The following is a 25,903-nucleotide window of genomic DNA, read 5'->3' as shown; positions in this document are numbered from 1 at the left end:
CCAGCACCACAACCATGGTGTTTTTCGACGAGCAACCGAGCTCCTAGTAGACGCAAGCCCTGTGGGCCTAGGAGCTGTCCTTACCCAAGCAGACCAAGACAGCGGCATACACCCCATTGCTTTCGCCAGCAGCACTCTGACCAAGACTGAGCAGAACTATGCGCATATAGAAAAAGAAGCGTTGGCAATCCTCTGGGTGTGCTGCCATTTCAAAGTATACCTGCTAGGGAAGACAGCAAAAGTCTTCTCCGACCACAAACCGCTAATCCTCATTTTCAAGGGTTCGGCACTGCATCCCCCGGCAAGGATTGAGAAGTGGATGCTACAACTTCAACCCTACGACATCGAGGTGGAGTACCGGGCCGAAGCAGACAACCCGGCAGACTATCTCTCCCGCCATCCACGCCCTGCCACAGAGGTGGAGGAATAACATGCAGCAGAAAACGGGGAACAATTGTGCCACGTCATTGCATGCACACAGCCCCGGTCCCTCACTCTACAAGAGATAGCCGACGAAACTAATGCAGATGCCTGCCTAATATGAACTGTGCAGGCCATCCAGACAGGTAACTGGAAAAACTACCTGGCAACAGTAGCGCAGCGAGCGCAAGCGAAACTGCAAGCCTTGTTCGGGATCCGCCACAAACTCACAATAGTGGCCGAAGGGGTGCTGCTAAAAGGACATTGGATCGTCCTACCGACAACGCTAGAGGAGAGATCACTCAAGCAAGCACATATCAGACACCAAGGCATTGTCAAGACACTGTCATATCTAAAATCCAGAATGTGGATGCCACGAATACAAAGCGCGTGATGAGCCTGGTCGAATCATGCGCAGCATGCCAGTCCACCAGGAGGGCAGCAGCACCCAAACCGATTATCAGCGCCCCACGGAGCAACACAAGATGGGAATCGGTAAGCATAGACTTCTGTACCATTGCTGGGGAAGGATATCTCCTGGTCTTGGTAGACGAATTCAGCCACTACCCAGTAGTTGAGTATGTAAAGTCCGCCAATGCATAAACGGTGATCATGGCGCTGGAGAAAGTGTTTGCAGTGCACGGGATTCCCGCCAAGCTGAAGAGCGACAATGGCCTGCCGTTCACCAGCCAGGAACTCCAAAAATTCCTTCAAGACCTAAGCATTAAGAACAAAAAGATCACCCCCTACTGGCCGCAGGCGAACGGCGACGCAGAGCGCTTCATGGGGTCATTGAACAAAGTGATACGCATCGCAAAAGAACACAATCATCCATGGCTGACAGCCGTATACAGATTCCTGCTGACCCATCGCCAAACCCTGCACATGTCAACAGTCATAATCCCAGCTGCCCTCATGTTCAGAGTGCCAATCCAAACAGAGCTCCCCATGCATCCGAACTGGGTAGCCCCTGATCCAGACATTCCCCTCATTGAAGCAAGGTGAGTCCGGAGAAACGAACAAGAGAGCCAAGCACGTCATGCCAGACACCGGGAGCTACAGCCAGGAGACATGGTAATGGTAAAGAACAGGGCACCACAGAAGAAGAGGTCACTGAACTTTGAATACCGCCCATGGACCGTTCGGGACACAAACCACAGCATGATAACAGCCACCAGAGGAACCGAGGTGGTGACCAGGAATGTGTCATTTCCGGAAGTTTCTGCAGGCCATGTGGTAAGAGCAAACAGGACATCCTGAGGGTGAGCGTAGTCTACACACAAACTGGGGCTCTGGAAAAGGACAGCAGAAGGATCTTCACCCCAGGCCACAGGAGAACAGGCCCCTCATACAGACGAGATAACGCCTCGCTCTCCCAGGGCGGAAGGAACAGAAAGGGCACATCCTCGCTACCAACTGAGAGAGAAGCCAAAGCCAACCTACCGTCTCCACGGATATGGCCTGCAAGAAATATACCGCAGACTGAGCAAAGCGAGGCCATAACCCTGAAGGACGAAATTGACCGTTAACAGTTTACAATATGTTTGATACAAGTTATAGCAGCACAAGTTTGGGAGGAATGTGATGTCACGTGTCCAACGGGAGACCGGGGCCACGTGAGGGGGCAGGGTCTAAAAATAAAGGAATCACCGGAACTGCATAAGCAGAGGCAGTCCGGGTTTATGCAGCCACAGAACGTGTGGTGCGTTTCTTTCAGCGCGCTGCGAATGCTAGGCCCAACCAGCTTGGGCCAACACGGATACCCTCCTGTGCTATAGGAGGATATCCCCACAGCAATAGAACACTTTCCATGCGTTTGTGTCTGGAAGGGATTTGAACCGTGGTCACAAGGTTGGGAGGCGAGACACTTCCCCACAAGATTTGTCTTGCATTGAAGTGTCTCACCTTCCAACAGGAGTGCTCTGAAATCCCATGTTAATGTTGCACTGTGCAGGACATATTGATGTGCTTTTTTGGGGGGTGGTTTCAAATGGGTGCACATTTTGTACTTTAATGACAACATTTGAAGAAATGAATCATGAACAACTGGAAAATAGACATCTTCTATGGGGCTGAAAGGCAAATGTTTATGGGGGTGACTACAATAACCTCCACTCCGCGCTGAAACCCCCCCACCCCAGTTACGCCGCATCCCCAAGTAAAAAAATCAATTTCCACTAATGTACCACAGCCACTGCAGCGTGCATTGTTGTGCACTGTTTTAGAGCAACACGTCCATTCCCTGCTGACATAGGCATTTTTTTTAAAGAGTTTCGAAACTCCCCCTTAGTTTCATACTGCCCATGTTGCTGGTGGCATCTCAGGCCGGGTAACATGCTATGTATTTGAAATATAATGCGTTCGAAAAACAGAGGGAGAGCGAGCGTATGTTAAGGAAATGAAGAAGCAATACATATATCGTATATCTTACAGTACGACAGGGAACTCGGCGCCAACACCGGAATTTTCTGAGCAACTTTCTCAGATGAGCCGCCAGAGAGACCCCAAGCTACACAGGGTGCCAAGCGCTGCAAGCAGGGGCCGCAGACCGCAACACTCCCTTACCTGGTTTGACTGGTTTGGGAGGCGGTTTGGACATGTTGGCTGCTGGGCGGGAGGTGCTGCGCTTCCTCTTTTTCAACCGCTTTTGGTTTAGGAACAAGAGACGGCTATAGAAGCCCTGATAACTTGGCCACGGGAATCAAGACACAGCTCCAGTGAGCGAGGTTCGAGTATGCTCCTCTGCGAGTTCTGGTGTCAGACCCTGCTGTTGCTGCAGCTGCCTCGTCCTATCCTATCCGCCCTCTGCCAGGACTACGCCACTGACACGGCTCCTGTCCCGGCACCACCTTCTGCAGCATGCAGGATGCGGAAGAAGCCGCCTGCCAGTCACTGCTGGGGGAGGAGGCTAGGGGCGGACACCGCGCAGGGCAGCGAACGAGGGAGTCAGAGCTTCCCCACAGAGCATCGCGTTTGCTTGACGTAAAAGGCGTTCGCCAAACTGTTATGTTACTCGCTGGATCGCAGCGGCCTGCTGGCACCTTCAGCAGGTACTGAGCGCGTTTGCTATGTTACATGCCACTCTCTGACGTCAGGCATAACCTTCACCGTGGCTGTCATACATTATCCCACCGTCATGCAAGCCCTGACTGACGGGGAGCAAGCTACTACCAGGCCGCCGCCTATACAATTTCCCTATCAACGCTCTCAGTTACATTGAAGCGTTCACAAGTTCCCACTGACGTGCATTTTAATAACGCACACGCAACCGACTGGTGAATGGCAGCAGTGTTTACGTGACCCAATTTCAGATGCCGCGCGAGTAAACCCGTGATTTTTTTTGTTCCACCAGCCTGAACGAATAAAGAGCTTCCTGTCAATGATAAAGGCGCATGCCCCGAAAGCCAGGGTGGGTGGTGCTTGTTGGGTAAGTGTCAGACCAGCCGAGTCACTGGAACGCTCGACTGGAGGTGCAGATTACATGGAAAAACAAGGGCACCCCAGGCAGTGTGTAATTTGAGGGGAAGAAGCTAGGCAAGCTGTCCAGAGGTACTGTTGGTCATTCATTAATTTAATCGCGGCTCACTTTACTCACGCGCCTGCGTAATTCTTCATGAAGTTAGGGGGTTCCTCACTTACCCAAACGTGGATTATGTTTCGTTGAGATCATACTGAAAAAAACATTGGCAGAGAAAACCGTTTTGAATTTTGTTTAGGCATTTCCCAGGAACTGTCATATAACTATCTGATACTTCTATCCAAGCCAAAACTGTTGGCTTTGCCAATGTTTGTTTGTGCAATTCGGGTTAAGCAAATCCTCAAGGAAACAGAATTCATATCAGGGTTGCTGTGGCCGTAAAGATGACACTGGGCCCTGGTGAGGTTTGAGACTTTATTCACTTCAATAAGTAGTGAGACTGCTCACAGTTGCTTCACTGTGACAGCCACTCCAGAGTATAAAGAGAATGTGGCTCTGCATGAGAACGTATAACTATTTACAGATAGCTTACCAGTCTTTCTGGAGGAGCGCCACGGCGCTTGTGCTTGTCGCACAGCAAACGCTCTGAATCGCTAGCATGGATGGCTACGCGGACATGTCCCACGTGATCTTGTGAGAAACAGTACCCCAGCGTCTTGCGAAACCGAATCTCCACATACCTGCTTTTGTTGAGCAGCTTGGTACTACATAACAAAGTCTGCAAACCTTGCAGGTCTCTTCCTCTCACGTTGAGGCTGGTTCTCTCTGCTCTCCTCCTCCTGCGGCATTGTCTCCACTTCCTCACTCCATTGTGTCTGCATTTCACCCTTCTCCATGACCTCTCGTACTCCGAGCAACTTCCCCCTTCTCTTGTCCTAATCCATTCCCACTCAACTTATTTGGGCTCTTCTGTTCGCAAGGTCTCTCTTTTTCTCTGAGCCCCTGTACTCTACACCCTGCCTCCATGAGCGCTGTGGGCCTCTTCTCAAACAGGGTCACTCTCTCCATGTTCCATTTCTTCCCATTTGGGGTGCTCTAAGGGGTCAGAAATGAGAGGCGGACACAAGGTTGTCATGTTTTTGTCAAAGATATTTATTAAATGAAAATGGGATGGTAAAATGCCTCTCTGACCCTATGCTAGAGAGGAGTTTCCCTACATATAAACGAAATCTTAGGAGTCTGTCTGTGTCAGTGTCAATAACTGAAAAGCCGTCCTTGGGTCCAAAACAACTTATCCTGACCTTCACACTATAAACTAAACAATAATGTGTAAGGAAATATCTTCAACTTGGTAGTTGCAAACCGCGTTAACAACTGAAAAAAGAATAGTTCCAACAAAAATGTTCTCCAAAGTAGAGGCCCTTAGATCCAGTGGGTGGACCCCTTCCCCTGGATTCTTAAGTAGGATGACGATAGTCTCTTGCTAACAGTTCCTTTGTATCTTGCCTTGATTCACAAGTTTCTTGTTAAGGCAACGCATTCTGTAACAGTCTTTCTTTAGCACTAATTTCTCCTTGGTTCAGAAAACACTATGTTTATTTAACATTTCTGGAAGCATTGCAAATTGCCTGGTATACTCCCCTGTCAGGTTTCTTTATGCAATGCCTGGTGTACTCTCCTGACAGTATTATTTATGCAACATCAACTGCCTGCTGTACTCGCCCTCTAGGTCTTCACTTCTGGTTTTCACTTGCCTGTTCTACTCTCCTGCCAGGACCTCTTATGAATTTCAATTGCCTGGTGTCTTGCTTTGCAAGGGGTTCCCATATGTTTCAATTGCCTGGCATCTTGCTCTGCCAAGACGTTTCACAGTTTCTCGGTATCACCAATACTGTATGTATTGCTTTTGGCTAGGTATATGTGTTTGTGGTCAGGTTTGTTCAAGATTTGCCCACACTTGCACTTCATCCATCCTTAGCTCATTGGGGATTGCACTTTGCCTTTATATTAAAACAATCTTCTTGAAGTGTTAATAAAGGTATTACATTCAAATTGCTTTTGGCACGGTCGACCGAACGCCCCGGATTTCCCACTGGCTTCGGGTAGACTCACTGGTCTTATCCAGCGCCTCAGGTTCACTCTTCTGCGGCGTGTTGCTTTCACCCGCTTTCCGCACTGCAGTGTGCAGACATTCTTCTTACCTGCTTCCCTTCAGGTCCCGGAATGGAGAATGCTGACTTCTCAAGCTTCCCTAGCGCCCAGGACCTCTCTCGCAGCTCCCAGCGTCCCCAGGGCACTTTGGTCTCCGACACAGCATCTCTCTCTCTGACATGGTGGCCTTCCTTGATCTGCCACACCGGCCGATCTCCGTATTCTTGAACTGAGCTTTGGGACAGGAGCCCACGTCCACTCCTGCACTGCCTCTCCCAATAGTGCTCTGGCCATGTTTAAATGTCCTGGGCAGAGGTGCTTTGGAAAAACTAGACTGCATGTTGTGTTTCCAGCTCTTGGTACCTTGTTTGAACTCCTTCATCCTCCTCATATCAGTATTTGGGGAATTGTGGGAGAGGAAGTCCATGGGTGTCATTGGGCACATGGTATATGAACAGTTCTTCTTAGTGATTTTACATAAAGGTATTTCAGAAGGAAAAGGTGTTGTGTTGGAGCTTTGTGTGTTATGTCATAGGTTGGTGTTTGACCAGACAAATATGAAGAAGAGGTTTCTTTACTTTTTCTACAAGAGGGATTAAAAATCTGACAGGGCATTAGGGTCTTGGGTATTAGAGAGAAAGGGGGTGATACCATCTCTCGTCCAATGAAGTCATGACATCTCCCCGGTAGTTGTGTCCTCCCATGTGATCCTCCCTCATAAATCCTCCCCCAGGTTCAGGATCAGGTAGCGGCTTCTGTCTCCTGGCCACATGGGAGGAGGTCTGCACGGAGGAATCTGTGATGATCGATTGGATTCATCACACACGGGAAAGGCCTCCACCTCGGGGAGAAGTGACAACATACAGTGATTCATTCCCAAAGTCCACCAACAAGGCAGGCCCCTGTCACAATGCCTTCCCCCAGATATCCGGAACAGATCCATCTATCCAGGGAACGGGCATCCATGAAGACCCAGGAATTCCCAAGACCCCGTCTAGGGGCTACATGGGTTCAGTCCTGGCGCCGTGGGCGCCAGGCTCAAATTGCCATCTTTAAACTGTGCAGGTCATCCTGCAAAGAACTCGCATACAGGCCATCATGAGGCCATGAAGAGACTACTTTCCTTTAGGAACTATATTACTACTTGGGTGTGGTACTGGAACTCTTTAACTGGGAACTACTTTTTTGATGCTATTTAAACCACGCCCGAAGAGCAGCACACGCTTCGCGTTATTCTGCATCTCAGCAGCGTAACGCTCACCGTGTCTGCAGTCAAGTATTCAGTCTGCAGCTACACTCTTTGTGTCCGGAGCCGATCCTAGAGAAAAGGAAAGAAGAAGAGAAGGTTAGAACAGGAAGATTCCCATTTGGTCATCATCTTCTCCTGGAGCAGCCGCACCTGTGAGAAAGGGAAAAAACATTTAAAACAACCGTGTGCATTGCCTGCTGCAGCGCTGCGCCATACTCGCCTATCATTAGAGCATCCTCACGACCCAGCGCGGCGCCCGTTGAATCGCAGCTCGCAACATCAGCATCTAAAAAAACAAGAACAAACAAAAGGTGAGCGGGGTTCCGCCAAAGGCATTCACTTAGTTACCGCAAGATACTTACTTAGCATATTACTGCTCAAGGCAGCGCTGGTCACCATTCTACGCTTGACATTTTCGCAAAGGCGCCACACCTGCAACGAAGATAGCGAACTATTGGTTAATCGCACTTAGAACAATATTACTTGCTAAACAGTGCTTGGTGCACACTGACTCTTACCAAGGCGCTACCTTCATCCATCGAGGCCAACTCGCTCCTCGGACCACGCTGCATGGGGAAAGGTATGAAAGGAGCATGAGTGAATAAACAGACATTTGAACTCTAAAAGAACTATACATTTGGTTTACACACAACTTACCTCAGAGTCATTATTTGTCTGGAACTCTGCCAAATACCTTCGGATCAGTGAAGTAACTGAAGTTGTACGTGCCCCTGCACTCCAAACGCAGGATGGAGAGTTCATCCCTCCTAACTATAAGGTGAGACTTTACGAAGGGGAATACTAGAAGTTTTCGGGAAGATAGTGTTAGCGTTAACCCCTCTACCACGGGTGGCTAATTCCCTTTACTGCTTCTAGGAAAATCCTCTTGCGGGCCAGGCAGACGAAACTGAGTGGGCAAGTGCAGTCGATCATCACTTTGCTACGAGTCACACTGGTGGAGACCGCAGCAGTCCAGCTTCGTTCGGCACCCCCGTGGAATCCAGGTGAGCACGACACCCCTTGCAGGGCATTTAAAAGGTTTGGAGGTGGGTTCTAACTAGAGATACCTGTACAAGGACAATAAACTACATTAAGAAGGTGCTCAATGGGTAGTGATTAATGTGTGAATAGTCTGTATGCCCTCTTGAATGCTCGCTAATCCTACTATAACTCTTGACAAACATTTTATTGAGGGTGCAGGAACAAATGCAGTGCAGTATGGGAACATTTTCTCAGTAATTGAGAAAAGTGCTCCCTACTTTACAGTGGCACTAAAGAAGAGGAAGAACAGTCAAGTTGGGAGGGGGAGAAGGTTGACTGCTTCCAGTGGAGCAGTCACTCATTAGGGGGATTAAAGGCAGGAGGGGACTGAATGAGTCCAGGGCGGAGGCTGGTTTCTGAGTTTGCATCTGCACTAATTTGTTCGTTAATCTTACAAACCTCTGGGTCTTCACCCTCTAACCTTACATTCACAAAGGAAAAGATGATGGGCCCCACAAGAATAGGAAGGCCTGCCTTGTTGTCCAAACTATCAGTTAACTCAGTTGCAGCAATGCTAATTCTTCCCAAAAGTGGCAAAATGTTTGAACAGTATGTGGGCCACATCACCAGGGTAGTGCTTATAAATAGTATTAAAGACTTGCTCATCTTCTGCTGAAATGGTTTACAGTGCATAATGAGGCCACGGGTACCATCACTCTTACACAGAGCTACAGTTGGAACATGGGGTCAAACGTACATGCGCTGTCTACAGTTCCCACTCCAACGTGCCCCTCTTGATGCCCCTCAAGAAATTTAAAGTCAAAGGTAAAAGTAGGCACATCCTTGCTCTCCACCAGCTTGTCCAAAGTGTCAGTGAGTCCATTTACTCTCCTAGCAGTATGGCGCTATAGCATCCTATGATGTGACAACTCAGCGAAAATCCTTCACATACCAAGTTAGTGGAAAATGCATGGTCCCCTCAGCTGGTCTGTCCATCCACTTCTTGGTGCTCTGGAAGCGTGGGACCATCCAGGGGTGGGGGCCACCAAACCTATGGTACATTCAAAAACTGTGTGGCTTCTGTAAAGAAAGTTAGTCATAATTTAAGTATTATTTATTTATATATTATAGGGCAGCGATAGCCACCCTATAGTTGAGGTGAGACACATAGGAACCCCACAAAATTCTATTGTTATTAGACATTTGAGTAACGGATTTCACTGAAATTTTGAGTGATTAAAAGTTTGCGGGCCTCATAAAGATTTGTTAAAAAATAAGAAGGTTATTAAGAGTAAAAAAAAAAAAGTTTTTTTTCCCAAAAGCGCACCCTACTTCCCATTCATTTCCTTTCCCATTGACAAAAAGGTCCATATTTGCCAAAGCGCACACCTCAAACCGCCGGACGGATTTGGACCAGGTCTGAAACAACTTGGGCAAGAAGCGTTCAAATGAGCGCTTCTCTTGGTTTGGGATTATTCTGTGCAGTAGTTATTTAAATATTTGACGGAGAAGGGGATGCCCCTCTCCCCCCCAAAAATAGAGATATCTCTCATGGTGCATTGCAGGATCATGGTTTTCAGAAATGTAACAACCGCAATCGTGTTTTCTCTCGAAGCGAGAGAGATTTGCTGCCATAGCCGAGGATATGGGAAAATGGAACACAGTAAAAAACTGTTTGCAAGTCAAGTCAAAAACATGGAAATGTCATCAGGCTAGAGGTGGGGCGGAGGCTAGATGGCAAGGGACTGAGTTTGCAGCACAAAGATTTCCATAGCCTCGGCTATAGCCGACATCTGAAAGCAAACTGCGTCATAGAAACAGCGTGTGTTGTGGGGGGAAAGGGAGTGGGCAGGGGAGGTGAGGAGGCCATCTGAGAAGTGGGGGGAGATGGCACAGATGAGGGGGGCTCTTGTGAATGGCCTTGGGGTGGGCAGGAAAGCATTTTTTGGCTGTTTTTCCTATATTCGCAACTATAAAGAACTACGGATAGCCGCGCGTATGGGTAGTTCAGTTCCCGAGGTTACAGTTTTTTAAAAGCATTTTTACAGCTGTAGTGACGTTGGGGGGTGAAAAATCACTGGGCATGGCCAATGGCCATGGCTTCTGACATGATTGCCTTCCAGGTCTCCCATCCATTCAGTAAACGTGATAGACCCTGCTTATCTTCAAATGTGAGGATGGGGCCAGTCCCAATTTGAAGCTAAGCAGGGTCAGCTCCAGTTACTGCATGGGTGGGCGACCAAATGGGCATCCAAATTATTTTATTTTAAAACCGCACTACTATCAGTACTTGAACATTTTGTACTCCGAGACAATTGTTTGCCTTTTGCTGAATTACATTCTGGTAGTTGTAGTCTCAGTCAAAATGGGGGGAATAATGCCACAATTGTAGAATATTTGCCTAACAAAGTTCTATAAGGATTTATATATTTGAGTGACACTATAGTATGTGTACTTTCCAAGTTGGGTTTATAAAGCAGAGTATTGTTGAAAGCCAGACATGGGGGTGTGGAGGGGACATGAGAGGCCAACTAAGTCATGAGTATTTGCCCACAATGTGGCAAGAGAGTTTGCAGTCCTGGACACAGGTGCAGTTATTTTCCCTTGATTGTGGCTGCTTTTCAGGGCACCAGTAAAGGACCCATTTGTGTGGACAGCTTAACTTTTCTTCAGAGTTTGGATGCAACCCCTTGGTTTTTGTTGATGTTGGCAAGCTTGCTCAAGTATTTGGCTTACTCAGGTTGTCATGTTGCCAGTGCAGACGCTTCTCACAAGACCACAAGCGCTTTTTTTTCGTATTGGCATTTAGTTTTCCAGGGAATATTTCACAACAGATGGCTGGGTTTAAAAATGTGAGCACCTTTTACACTTTGCCAGCATATCTGTTTGAACATTTCCTTTCTCAGATTATTTTTCTGGTGTTCATTACTTTTTTTTAAAGTCCAATGCTGTTTTGTCTTGCACACTTTGGTCTAAGGAGTAGGTCCACTGAACTACATTTGTATATTTCACTTCAAGATATATGTTCACTTACTGTGCATGTATTCATGTTTACCAGCTTTTGATTTTTGCTATGGGGAAAAAGTACCTGGGCATATATTATTTTTGCAGCTGGTAATTTTTTTTCCCTTTTACGTGCTGCTGAAATGCGGTTACTTGGGGTTGTGCGAAGTATGACAACAGTCACCAAGAGACCGCCCGCAGGCGGGACCTATCGGGTCTTATAACCATGTTTCAGTGAGACACATGATGTCAAGGTTCTCCTCTAATATGAAATCATATACGTTTTGTGCATGTTGGTTTAGGCAGCGCGTGTTTAGCAAACATACTTTTAGATTTATGTTGGATATTCTTTCACTTCGGGTTGTAATACTCTTGCTTGTTTTACGTTTATGTGCCTGTTTCTGGAAAGATTCATTTTTGAGGAGCGTGCAGTGTAGGGTATTGTGAGGATGTATCGTACCCCGTTCCATGACTTGCATAGCATGTTGTTGGATTGCCTCCATGCGTTGCATGTCATGTAATGCAACCCAAATGTCAACCATGGCTTCAATTCCCATTCTTACAGAGTGCTCGGGTAGAGCTGGAGAAAAAAGGCATGGGTCTGGGCCGACGGCGAGGACCGGTGCAAGACCAGCTTGTCACTAGAAGCGCCAGCGCTGAAGGGCCTGACGTATCTATATGAAGGATGCCGGTGCTTCTGGGACTTGTAGTCCTGTAATACTCAAAGTAGCCTAATTAGGCTGAGGTACGTTATTTTCTGCACTCGGTGAGGAGTAGGTCGAGGCAAGCCCCTGACACTGATCACTTGCTCAGTTAATCAATTCAAACAATATCAACAAAACAAAACAAGCTCAACACATATCACGTGAAGCACGCGCTACTTTATAAGATCACAGGTTAAATGCAGAGAGATGGTATAATTGTTTGCAAAAAGTTAGTTAGTCATTGGTTGCAGCAGTGTCCTTGGTAACAAGGCACTATTGCAGCAAGGCAATCACCAAAATGTGAGCCCTGTGCTTGGTAGAACCACCCACCTTGATCAACCCTTGCTGCAGAGTGAAGATAGGTGAGTTTTTAAAGGAGAGGCCGGCGGGACCGGCGCAAGACCGGCTTGTCACTAGAAGAATACTTCTTCCCTTTTCACAGGCATTTTTACAGCACTCCCCCACTGGGTGCTGTCAAATGTTCACACATGCATGCAGCAGTCACATACAAGACCTCTGCATTGCTCACTATAATTTCTGTACACCAGGCCATATGTACCGTTACACACTCTCAGTACATGTTCCCTTTGATTCCAAAGCCCCTCCACCAGAAACTGCACAAAGATCCTGAGGCGCACCCACCACACCTTTGCCATGCACACAACAGTGCAGCCCTTTACACACCCAGCACAACACTATGGATCCATGCATGCAACCATGTGACCACCTAACATTGTACACAAACATAACATACCTAGCACCACTTCTAACCAACTCACCCACACCATAAAACGCCCATTCACGAAAAAGTGCCACAAATGGCAGAATCCACAAACACACCGCAGCCTGAACCACTCCTACCCACTGCCATTCACAAATTATTGTTGTGTCACTGCCAACCTATGCAGAACAACTTCATAACATTAGGCCTACTTCAATAAATCTGCACAGAGCACAGTAACCAAGCACATATAAGCTGCACTTCAGCCATACCCTCTTCCATACTCGCATTACATAAACACTGCACCCTGTGGCCACACTACACAACTTCTCACTGCACCATCTCCTGGCTTACACCTAATGCTGTAACATGTTGCAACTATCACCACAACCATGGAACTCACAACACACCCTTTCCAACTCCCTTCTGCTGCTGTAGCACGTCCACAACGTGCTCCACACCCATTTACCAAACATCACCACCATGTGCCTAAAGCACTGTGAAACCTGCATTGCTGCAGTAAGTGTGCTCCTTGCACACATTCCCCGCACTCTAATGCAACCACTCATGTCAGCATTTCACCAACTAACACTATGCACATATGCACCGCTGGCACCAGCACTCCTACTCAACCTCCACACAGCAATGCATATGCACACCATTAAATGCAACAGTTACCATAATGTACACACATTGCAGTGTGTCCGGCAGCCCTACGCCCTGTCATTCACATACTACTGTGTTACCCACTTCCACTCTGACACTATTGTGTCACTGCCAACCGAACCACAAAATGCTCACAACATTGGCCATACTACAAGCAACCTCACTGTGGGATGTTTTTACCCATGCATCCAAGCCCTACCATAAAACTGTGCATTACTGGCATTGAAAACGTCATGATGGCCAGAACTCCCCAGAAAGTGCACAGGGAAAACATGAAGAATAGGCTGCCATCCATTTTTGCCTATGTTTGTGAGCACAGGAGGGCACTGCCTAAAACCACCATTGGGCTACACACACAGTAGCCTGAAACCATTGGGAATGGCAATGCTGATTGCCAAAAGCAACCCAGAACTGTTGGGAATTCATTTTCTTGATGTAAAAAATTTGCTAAAATCATGGGCACGAAACCACCAAACAAAAATCCAACCCTGGTTGAGTGTCTACTTTATTCTACTGTAAGGATTCCCATCAAAACAATGTTAAGCAAGGATCATATACTATCAAGCAAAATCTCCTTTTTGAAATGCATTAATTCAAGACAGATCCCAAAAATTGGTGCAGTACCGGCATTTTCCACAAACCAGCGCTAGCGGTCTAAACTCTGACAGTAGAACTGTACTTCAGGAGTTGCCAAAGGATCCTGAGCCAGCTGGAAACTTCAAAGCCTTTTGGTTAATTAAAATTCATAAACACCTGCTGTTCACAGAAGACAGGCTGATTCAATTAACAGTCCAAGAGGCTGGGAAACCTTCTCACCTCAGAACTCCACACAAGAAGCCAGGAGATCACATGGACATGCTAACCAAATGCAGAGTGGCCCCCTGGCCTGCTGACCTCAGCCGACACATAAGACTCTTTCCATTGAATAGGATATGCTGATTTGGGTGCTGACTGTAAACAGAGCTCTGCCTGGTAGGAGAGACATGTGATCCCTGACTCTCCCAGTTCCTAGGGGCGGGCCAGACTGGAGTGTGAATTCATATTGCAGCAAATGTATGTTTGATTAAATTGCTTATAAAATCTTGTATTAAGCTCACAGAAATGTGCAATTTGGGGGTTCACAAAATGGAAAAGGCCCTCACGATTTGAGACCAAACTCCAATTTGTGCGGTGTCCTAGGACCGAACCCTGCTAATTATTAATACTGCAGACACTGTGCTTATGCTAGAGACCTAGTAAATTACTGGAATATGTGTAGAAGGGGAGGGGGTCTACATTTGTGTAATTTTGGGTAAAGATTTAACATTGGTAAACCAACTAAAAACGAAAATAAGTTGCCATTTTTGAATGCAAGCCCCCAGGAAGATCAGAGTTGGGCCAGAATGTACCTTACCATCTGCAATCTGTACATGTAATGTCAGCCACTTGTGCTTTTCGGAAATATGTTTAGTTATGAGAATGAATTCTAAAGCAAAAGCAAATGGGCGTTTCTTCAATAGATTGTAAATGGCATCATCACCCTGACTCACAACTCAGTTCCCCCAATCAAGGGTGAGAGAAGGAACTGGCCAATGATAAGTTGAGAGGGTTGGGCAAAGAAAGTTAGCATCCACACCCATTTTCAAAAGACATAAAAAGAGCCACTGGAACCCAGGCAGGGAGATTCACTTTCCACTTTCTTGCGGGATGCTTTGCCGGGAGACTCCAGACTTTAAATCCACCAATCTCCAGAGACCAGAGATCCGGAGAGACCAGAACTGTGCAGTGCTGAGAGCTGACCCAGATCGCTGTGCGCAGAACTAGTACCAAGTGGCGAGAGAACCGCAGCCAATCCTGACCCGATCCGTGATGAAGTCGCATTCCTGTCCATAATATAGTGTGAGTACTCGGCCAGAACTGTGCAAAACCCATCTCTTAGTTTAAAATAATCTAATTCAAACTATTTTAACCTATTGAGAACTGCATCATAGAAATTGTGTCCCTTCTTTTGATTCAAAGCTGCAAAACTGTCATCTGTCATTCTGAAACTTTAAAATTTAATTTCTGGAAAACTACCTTCACAAAATCGTCCGTATCTCTTGAACCGTTTGTGAAAGAAGCGTGATTCAACTTTTATTTTAATTTTATTATAATCTAAGCTTTCTAACAAGCTCTAACAGACTTGCTACTCCTTATACCTCTTCTGTAATTTCGCTCGACGCACGTGACTAAATTGCCGCGATTTGACATTTTGCTTCATTTCAGCCACGTGTAAAAATATTCATCTTTTGCTTCCATCATGGAATTCTGTTTTCAACTTGATAACCATCCCTGAATCATTGATAGGGCTGTCCTGAACTGATTTAAAGTATCTCTCACTCACCCTGAACCTCCTATAGGGAATTAAAAGCAATTTGAGTATATTTTTCACTTCATTGCCACCACATTTAAAAGGATTTTGCCTGTGTTTAAAATCATACCTGTTTTTCGCTAAGCTTGCTAGGGGGGAACTGAATTTCGTATTGTATTGTGATTGTATCCCTGAGAATTGTGTGTGTTACTTCCATCTCCTTACATTGCAAAGGGGGGGAGTGAATTGTCAAAGAAAAAGTGATAACATTATCTTTTGCTGAAATCATATCAAGTTTATTTCTGTACTGCCTTTTATTCATCTTTGCATCTCCTGGAAACCCTAAAGCATTCTGATACCTTATTCCCCTGTTCCTAGGCATAAGTCACCAGAACTGTGCTATTGTAGGATTACCTATTGATATAAGTGTGATATCAATTATTAATTTATTATAAAAGTGCGATATATATAAATATATATTGTTCTCAAATAAACCTTTGTAAGTTTGCAAAACAAACTTACCTCTTGGCTCAGGGGGATTCTAAGAGAGGGGTGTTATATAAGGGTTGTCATCCAGAGTACACGAACTGGACATAAAAATATATAAATAAGGGCTTCCCTTGGGCATCCCAGACCAGGCACTGACTTAGTGGGATTGCTTGATTGGAGTCATTTAACAGCACACTATCCAAGCAAATATAAGCTGCCCTTCAACCATTCCCTCTACCATATTGAGAATGTTCACACACTGCACACAGTAGCCACACTGCATACCTTTTCACTGCAACACCTTCAGGCACACTTCATCAGTCACCTCACCTGCGAAACCAAACAGGCACACATGGCAGCTCACTTCTCCTACTCTATTGCGTCTCAAATGTGGTCCACACTCATTCTGTGAAAGTCGCCACCCTCTAACGGAAGCAGAGTCAACAATGCATTACTACCGTGGCTGTGCTCAAGCCCTAGGCTCTTGAGTGCATGTCCTACGGCCTTTGGCCATGCACCCAATAGTCTTGGCCGTGCACACACCCACCGCAACCTAATGCCACCTGTCACCAACTACAACAATCCAAATACACAGCACTGCCAGCAACACTCCTACCCAACCTGCGCACCGCCATGGAGCTATGTAGGAAAGAATTCCAACAGTTAACATAATGTACAAATAAAAGACTTTCTCCTGCACCCCTGTGCACTTTCATTCACATACTACGGACATATCCACTCCCATTCACAAAGTATTGTGACTGCGAACCTACCCACATACTGTTTGCAATATTGTCTTTACCAGAACCAATCTGCACACACCACACTATGCAAGCACCCTCCTCTACCTGCATAGTTACAGATGCATTGCTGCGGTGCGTAAGCTGAAGCCGTAGGCTCCTGAATGCATGGCCTGCAGCCTACGGCATTCAGCCATGCACCCAATAGTGCAATCCTTCAACAGACCCCCTGCAACTTCATGCACCCATGCATACCATCATGTGCCCAAGTGCTGCCATCCATCCGCATAGCACAGACACCCGCCCTCCCGCCCAGCCTATGCCATGTGCAATTCACTCCCCTTTTGAAATTCACCTGCCACCACTCACCAACTGGTCTCGGCCCGGTACCACAGCTGCCTCCAATCACCACACAAAGCAGTCCACTGTCTAGGTACCTGCGAATTAACGCAATACACACTAATACTGCAGCCACTCTTCCGTCTTCTTCCCCCTATCTACTTATGTCACATTAACTACTTCTCATGACATACGCTATATTTTGCAGAGCCTTCCGCCGGGGCACTGTCCTGCAATACACAATGGCGCAATTTGTTAAAAATGTTGATGCAGAGCATGCTTCCCTCCATCCAACCACTGCTGCGTCCAAAGTTCTCCGGCAGCACGACATACTGCAAGCGAATGACACTTTGATCACTACATTTTAGAGACGTACATTTGAGTTGTTTGCAACAAAAGTACTGGTCGGATGCCCACCAAACACACAAAACCATGCTTTGTCACCCAAACCCCTGCTCCTGCCGCCAAGTTGGTGCAAATCCGTCCACGCGTTCCACCTGTAGCCGTGCGCAAAGTTGTTCCCCATTCAGTCTATGGGGAAAAAATAATGTTTTGCCACCCCCCCCCACCCTATAACTTTTCCCTCCCTGCAGGAAACCTCGCTAAATACTTTTTTTCCAAAGTTTCGTGCGGATTCCTCCAGAGGGAGCAAAGTTATAAGCAGGGTTGGACTGGCCCTTTCGGCCCGTGGCCGAATGACTTTTGGGTCCCCTGGGGCCGGTTTTCCGGCAGCCACCTCTGGGGCGTTTAACAAAAAAAAGAAAATTGTGATTTTTTTTTTTTTTTGTTTTTTTTTTATTGGCAGGCCCAGCCCCGTGTGTGTGCACCGTGCGGAGCAGCAGCAGCTCGCGAGTACTGTGTGACTCAGAGCAGGCCGCCCGCGGCCGGGAAGTCAGAGGGGTGGGGGAGGCCTGGGCCACCTGGGCTGGCTGGTCTGCAGCAGGGTAGGGCAGAGGGAGCCAGGAGGGAGGGGCCGTGCGCCAGCGGCACTGTCTGCAGACTGCAGTCTGCACACAATCTTCATTGCAAGGTAACACTAGATGTTACCTTGCTTTGATGATTGCATCTGCATCATGCATGCATCATAATTTATGATGCATGCAGATGCATGTGCATAATTCATCACGGACGTGGCCCACCGGGCCGGTGGCCCAGCTGCCACTGCAGGGGGCCGGTGCCTTGTGTGCTCGGCTCGCGCTCCGCGCTCGGGCCGGCGCCGCGGCAGCCAGAATGTTACTTTGATCTGTAGGAGGAAGGCAGGCTGAAGCAATTGACACTACTAAAGCAATTAGAACACCTGCCTCCCTCCGAGTCCTGACCCTGGGGAGGCCTGGGCGGCAGGCAGCCTGCCTGCAATGCTCACGCTGCAGAGAGCTGTGCCAGACTGAAGAGGGAGGGAGGAAGGAGGCAGCAAGGCGCGCAGCCACAGCACTACCGCCGCTGCCGAGCACTTACCACGGTCCGGGAGGGACACTTGCGAGAGTCCGGTTCCCGTGATGCGCAGCCAGGCACAGGGGGACACCGAGCCGCAACTTTGCACCGCTGACCAGGGAGGCCGAGTGAGTCCCAGACCGAGGACACCTCTCCGGGGCAGCTGGCTGCTTCCATGAGTCGGTGCCCCGCAGCACCCCCGGGCACCATCATGAGCCCCTTGACGCCGCCCTGAGAGACCGGCAGCCCGAGGTCGAAAGGTAAGGGGCCTTCTCATGAGTTCTGCGTGGTGTGCTGCCTGGCCTGCTGCTGCTGCTGCTGCTGGCAGGAAGCGCCGGTCCCATGTGGCGTGAAGGGACTAGTCGTGCTGTTGTGGTGAGTGCATGCAGTGCCAGTCGGGGCGATGCACTGAGATGTGCTGATGCAAGTGAAGTGTGGTGCAGGGATGCAGAGGTAGGCAACTGAGACGCACTGCACTACGTCAGGACTCTGTGGTGGTGTGCGGTGGTGGCAAGTACAGCCAGTCCTGGGTGGCGCGCTAAAGCTTGCGATGATGCACTGAGGGGTGAGGGTAGCATGGTGACCCACTTGAAACTCCTGAAAGCGGGTGGAGGGGGCTGAGTGTGGTGCAGCGGAGTCGGGGTAAGGCAGCCAGTCGCGCCGTAACACTTGTACCCGTGCCTCCCTTCCGCAAGCCCTGTGGCTGGTATGAGGGGTCGGTGCTTCCCCACCACCCCCTCAGGGGTGTTGGAGGGCAGTCGTTATGGGATGTCCCCGCAGATGGTGTTGTCTTGATATCTGAACCGTCGGCCCCTGTGTGTGTTCTGGCTTCTGGCTGCCCCCTCGACACCGCGCATCTGCTCCTCTTGTGAAAAACTGTCCGCTCCAGGGCGAAGGCTGCACGCTTATAACGCGTTTCATATAACGGAGCTTGCGCAGGGATAGCGTGACTTGCCACCCATGTGCAATTCACCACAATAGTGCAATAACTTGGCAACGCAGCAGTGCCCGTCTGCGCTGAAATAGCCAATGCCGTGATTGTTGTTACAGCAAAAACCCTAACACCTTTGAATTTGTTAACAAAACACGAACATCGGTGACTTTGCAGAAATCTGGGAAACGGCGTGACTTTCTGCACACATGTTTTACACGGGTTGAAAACGCGCTCCTGAAACGGCCATTGGCGCGTGCAGAGGGGTCTTGCGCCCTACACACGCCCCTCTCGCCTGCGAAGCGTCTGCCTGCCGCCCTGCCCCCAGGAGCCTCCCTTTCCCGGGCAGCCGAGGTCTAGGTTCCACGCTGCCCCATCCCAGCTTGGCACGAGCCATGAGAAGCTCTCGCGCCTCCACACCTGGCCTGTCGCCTTGGCTAGCTGGTGGCTTGGCGCTGCAGGGCCGAGAGGCGAGGGCCTGAGGCTGAGCTGGGGACGACAGAGTGACATATTTCACACTAGTTGCTTCACCTTGCAACTGCTGGCTTCAACTTGTGCCTGGGGGGCTGGGGCAGCCTCGGACTGGCCTGTAGGACAATAGGCCCAGGGCCAACCAAAAACACAAAATGCTGGTGTGGGCCCGTTTTTTTGGCCAGTGGGACCCTTATTGGCCCATGTGGGCCAGTTTGATGAGTTTATTCACACTGCGACTAGTAGTTTTGACCAGTGCTGCTGAATAAATATTCTTTAAAATGTACAATTTGCATGTCACTTTATCTAAAAGCTCCCGCTGGGTACTAATCAAACAGTATCACAAAAGGAATGAAAAGCCATTTGCAACTGCGGGACACTTTTTCTTTGCTGCCTGAGACAATTGCATGGCCCAGTCTGACCCCGGATGATAGCTAGCCTTTGTTGCTGACTGTGTGCACTTCGGAAGCACCCCACAGTCCTTTGTTGAGGGCATAGGGGCATTGGTATCCCGAAAGGGACCAGGGACAGGTGGTGATGTGTAAATTGGCTGTAAAGGCGTTGTCTGGATGGAGGGGTCTGAAGTTACTCTGTGAGATGCAGTAGTTGTTCTTGGAAGACTGTGATTGGATGTGAAGTATTGGGGCACACAATTAAAATAGGGTGCCAAGGGCAAAAACCAGTGGCACAACCATTACAACAGGGCAACGAATTCATACAAGCCCACATCAGTAGCCCACAGTTTGGAATCCATACGGATTCCTTCTGCCGCTACAGCCCTCTCGGTCTTGCCCGGCCGACACGGCACCAAACTTTCTGCTACTGGAGGAAATGTGGAACACATGGAAGGCATCTTTTTGGTGTAGGACCTCAGGCTTTATTTATTATTTTTTTAATTTATTTTGCATTTTTAAAGCGCTCACACTCACAGCCCAGGGGCATCGAGGCACAGGCGCTGTTAAAGGAATGTCTCTTAGTGGCGTATTTATAACGCGCTTAATACCCGTAGGTTTCTAAGTGTGGACCCGGAGATCAAACCTGTGTTGCTTCGTGTCATCTTGTTTCCAAGGCGGGGTTGCTAACTTAGTAACCTCTCCCTAAACCTCATTCCGGTTTCCCTACCCCCCTCCTATCCAACCATTGTCACCCTACCCTAACCCTCCTTCCCTGCTGGGGTTGCAGAGCCCTGTATTAGCATTGACTTGCAGCAGGTCCCAAAACCGCATTGGGGGTGGTTGGTTCATGCCACTACTGCGCCTCAGAGCTGTGGACGGACCCTGTCACAGAACTGTATACAAAGTAATGTTATTTTATGAGTTGTGTTGTAATGTAACAGACACATGAACCCTCAATATGTAGCATTTTCTGTAAAAGTCATGAATTGACGCGATTCACAGATAATGGTTTGAGGGCCACTTTTTTGGAGGCGAGGGGTGGGCCACTTTTTTGAGGCGAGGGGTGGGCCACTTTTTTTTTTTGTTGTTGTCCGGGCCTATTTCTTGTCCCAGTCCGACCCTGGTTATAAGCCGTCGGAAAAGTGGTCTTCCTAGGAGATTAGCAACTTAACCATAACAACATGGCTGCTACCACGAGCCGTGTAATATATATATATATATATATTCTTTTTTTTTTATATAAGGGTGTGGAAGGAGGAGAGTGACATTAACATACAGGTGGCATGTTTTTGGGCAAAGACTTTGATTTACCAAAAGAAAGAAGGAAAACCTAGAGGGGTTTCCCTGCCTCAGCAAAACACTAAGGAAATGTCAGAATGTCTGAAAATAAAGTGTCCTGTGTCAAAATCCTACTTCTATCCCTTACACTTATAACCAAACTAAACTAGATTTGTCTCTTCTGAGTCCAGAAGAATGACTCCCTTCTTCTGGGCTGGTATGGTTCACAAAAGTAGGGGAAATGTCTCCCTTCCCCTGGCCTTTTTCAGGGTTCACTTGGCAGTTCAATGGGCTGTGGGAATATCTCCCTTCCCCTGGCATTTCCCAGGCTTCTCTTGGCAGTGCAGTGTGGTTGAAGGAATGCTCCAGTCAGTTCTCTGAGTGTTGCATGGTGGCTCTGCTCCTCTTCCTCATTACAGTAGTTTGTCCTGGAGATACAACATAGTCAGCCATGCACTTCCTCATTCCAGTACTACAGCTATAGAAGGGTTTACATAAGTACATGGGGAGGCTGTCGGGATTAGAGGAAGGTAAGGAGGGAGGTGTGAATGAGTTGGATGAGTGGTAGCAATACCGCGTTGGCCCATGATGTCCTCCCTGTATCCCAGAGGAGGAATCTCCCTCCCCATAAGATCCACCCGCTGAGTACCACCCCCCAGGAGGACTATCGGGTAGAGCCTCACCTCCCTGTGCTCACGAGAAGGGTCTCCCCCCTCGGGGAGAAGGGATGACATAGGATATATATATATATGTGTGTGTGTGTTGTAACGCTGATGTTGGAGGCCAATAGGTCATATATACATGTGTCCAATTTTAAAGGAATATGAGAAGATCATGTTATGTTGCACATTCAGTACTTTACTTTTCTGGCAATTAACTCGGGATTTTTAAAATGATGAAGGATTTCCTATTCATTGTTGTTTGATTCCGAGAATTTGCACTTTATACTGTCCTGGCCTCCTGGATGCAATTGACACTTTAATGCACTATGCACTTTTGTATATCTCATTCAGGGAATACTTATTGCACTCTATTGATGCTCTTTAGAGAGCACTATGCACTTTAAATTGTGCCATGACTGGCAGGCCAAGTACTATGCACTTTACATCTTCCAGAAGTTCATACCCGGAAATACCTTGTGCCTTGAATCCGCTTTGATCACTGGATTATGTACAACATATGTATATAGTTTTGTTCTTCTGATGGTGAAGTGCAATTGAATTATAGTCGACTTTTGAGTCGGTTTTGTATGGATGTCCATACTTCTGTGCAGTGTCTACCAAATGGTAAATGTAGTTTTTATCTGTTCATTTTAGATGTCAGCTAAAGCACTAAGCACTTTATATTTGTCTGTATGCTTGTCCAATTGACAATGCAATAGACAGATAGGAGCTGAGCTAGGTACCTTGGGAAACCCCACGGTTTAAATCAGTCTATTTCTATACCTTTCCTGGACACAACAAACTGGCCGACCGTTTTTGCATGTCTCCAGTGCTAATCACAAATGTAATCAACATGGAGAAAGGCTCATGCCTCTCTAGCCATTGTCAATATAGAGAACATTTGTTTGCATCAATATTTGTCCCTCGTTGTTTAATTCTATGTGATCAAGCAACAAGTTGTTGCGAAACGCGTAATTGGCTTTTCATGTCCCTGCTGAGGGATCCATAATAAAGGATTGTATGCTGCCAAAAGGATTGCTTTCCATTGATTTTGTGCAACAGTGCAGTGTAGGAGTGCATTTGCGACGTGCTTTGCTTTTTCCATATTACACGGCCACGGTAGTGGCAGTGTAGTTATGGTTAAGTTGCTATTTCCATAGGAAGAGCACTTTTTGGGTGGCTTATAACTCCGCTCCCCCTGGACGAATCCTCACCAAACTTTGCAAAAAAGGTATATGGGCCACTCTGGATTTTTTTTGCAAAGTGTGGTGAGGATTCGTCCAGGGGGGGCAAAGTTATAGGGGGGGTCCCAACACTTCTGTGTTTCCCATAGACTGAATGGAGGAAAAACTTTGTGCACGGCTACAGGCCAAACCGCTGGATGGATTTTCACAAAATTTGCGGCAGGAGGAGCGGCTTGGTCCCGAAAGCATGCTTTTGTAAATTTGGTGACTTTCCGTGTAGTTTTTTTTTTTTTTTTTTTTTTTTTTTTATGACCAAAAAGTAGGTATTAAAAAATGTGTGATATCTATGTCCGCTCTGCGGTCACACTTCCCTGTTCGCTCCACGGACAAGACACCGATTGGCTAAGGGGCTGGCGTCATGACTACGGACACGTGACGTCTCTGCCGATAGGCTGCAGTGAGACGTGTTCAGCATTAGATTGTTTGGATGTGCCCGACATCTTGGATCCGCCGACCGTGGAGCGGGTACCAGCAGCAACAAGCTATTTCGAAACCAATTTTGCTTTGTCAAAGTGCTTGGGGAGTTTTAGACAGCAAGAGATGGTTGAAAAACTGCTTATGTTCTGGCGGTAGGTGTTCCTGATGTACTTTCTATGGCCGCCTTGTTCGGGATGTTTGTATGTACAGAGAATGAGGGGTCTAACAAGGGTAGTATTTCAGTCCGTGCTGTGTACTGGGAACTTGAAACTGTTCTAAGGACACGCGTGCTGTTAGCAAACATTGAAATTGAGTACATGCTGTATTTACATTACTTTTTCCTATGCGTACGCCATTCATTCGAACGCCGCCATGGGTGTAACATGCTGCGGTGGTTGTGGCCAGGGCCTAGAGTCTTGGATGTATGGCTGACGGCCATACTTCCAAGCCTGTAGGCCCTGGCCACAACCACCGCAGCATGTCACACCCATGGCTACACCTGTAGTATTGATTATGGATTAGCTCGTTGTGGGAAGTGTGTACAGTCTTGGGTGCATGGCCTAAGGCCATGCACCCAAGAACACAGTTATTAGCACTGGAGGTCTAAGCCACTGCACAGCCATAACTTCCAATATCTATGTACATACAGCTAGGAGTCTAGCCTCTGGCCAGAAGCACTGAAGCATACCACACCTATAGATACACCCGTATCTCCGTCACATCACTGAGGTGGTTGTGGAGAGGACCTGCAACATGCACCCAAGAACAAATGTATAAGCTATAACTTTATAAGCCAACATGGATTTTATATAGTGCAGTGGTTGTGGGCAGGACATACCCTCTTAGGTGCATGGCTGAAGGCTGTAGGCCACACACCGAAGAGTGTAGACCCTGCCCACAAGCACTTCAGGACTTCACTTTGATGCATCACAACCATACATTCGATTATGTATCTGGTAGATGTGACCAGGGCCTACAGTCCTGAGTACGAATTGAGTACATGGTCCACTTACAATGTTTCATTGTATGGGTGTGTTAATGATGTATAAGTGACCATGGATGTAATATGCTGTGCTGGTTGTGGCCAGGGCCTAGAGTCTTGGATACATGGCCGTAGGCCGACGGCCACACTTCCAAGACTCTAAGCCCTGGCCACAACCACTGCAGCATGTCACACCCATGGCTACACCTGTAGTATTGATTATGGATCAGGTGGATGTGGAAAGCGTGTAGAGAGTTGTAAGCGCTAACCTTATAAGCTACTGCACACCCATACATAGCAATATCTATGGACAAACAAATAAGACTCTATACTAAGGCCTCATCCACTGTAGCATACCACAACTATAGATATACCCGTAGTATCGCCCATCACTCAGGTGGCTGTGGGGAGGGTGTGCAGTTATGGGTGCATGGCCAAAGGCCATGCACCCAACAGCACATTTGTACGTAGTGTAGTTACACGCCCCAACGGGTGTGATATGGTGTGGTACTACATCACTCTACTGGCTGTGGGGAGAGGCAGCAGTCATGGGTACATGACCGACGGCCATGCACCCAACAGCACGTACTGTACTTGCAAGCTACAATGGGTGTGATATGGTGTGGTGGTACATTACTCAGGTGACTGTGGGCAGGGGCAGCAGTCATGGGTGCATGACCGAAGGCCATGCACACAACAGCACATTTGTACATAGTGTAATTGCACGCCCCAATGGGTGTCATATGTTGTGGTAGTTGTGGACAGGACGTACAGTTTTTGCACCTGAGAACAAAGTTGTAAGCCCTGCAGTTGTACGCCACTATGGATTTTATATACTGCATACCCAAACATTGAAAAATCTATAGCCTCACACCCAGGTTT

General features: G+C 47.7%; 2 protein-coding genes across 9 annotated transcripts in view; one reads left to right on the top strand and one right to left on the bottom strand.

Moving 5' to 3' along the window:
• OSTF1 (osteoclast stimulating factor 1) overlaps window positions 1–3,118 on the bottom strand; it is a 175,236-nt gene extending 172,118 nt beyond the window's left edge. The window contains exon 1 of the mRNA XM_069625839.1: window positions 2,986–3,118. Coding sequence (XP_069481940.1) covers window positions 2,986–3,019 — 34 coding nt within the window. The 5' untranslated portion in view covers window positions 3,020–3,118. The remainder of the gene's footprint in view (window positions 1–2,985) is intronic.
• A 216-nt stretch (window positions 3,119–3,334) lies between these two features.
• The window catches only part of NMRK1 (nicotinamide riboside kinase 1), a 665,849-nt gene continuing 643,280 nt past the window's right edge, over window positions 3,335–25,903 (top strand). For 3 of the 8 annotated variants that reach the window (XM_069625832.1, XM_069625831.1, XM_069625837.1), the window contains exons 1-2: window positions 3,976–8,016; window positions 8,115–8,242. In XM_069625832.1, coding sequence (XP_069481933.1) covers window positions 7,988–8,016; window positions 8,115–8,242 — 157 coding nt within the window. In that variant the 5' untranslated portion in view covers window positions 3,976–7,987. The other 5 variants (XM_069625834.1, XM_069625838.1, XM_069625836.1 and 2 more) reach the window with 4 other exon arrangements.

This window comes from Ambystoma mexicanum, chromosome 6p (genome assembly GCF_040938575.1).
Source record: "Ambystoma mexicanum isolate Mex_15411 chromosome 6p, UKY_AmexF1_1, whole genome shotgun sequence".
NCBI classification, from domain to species: domain Eukaryota; kingdom Metazoa; phylum Chordata; class Amphibia; order Caudata; family Ambystomatidae; genus Ambystoma; species Ambystoma mexicanum.
This window is presented reverse-complemented; position numbering and strand designations above follow the sequence as displayed.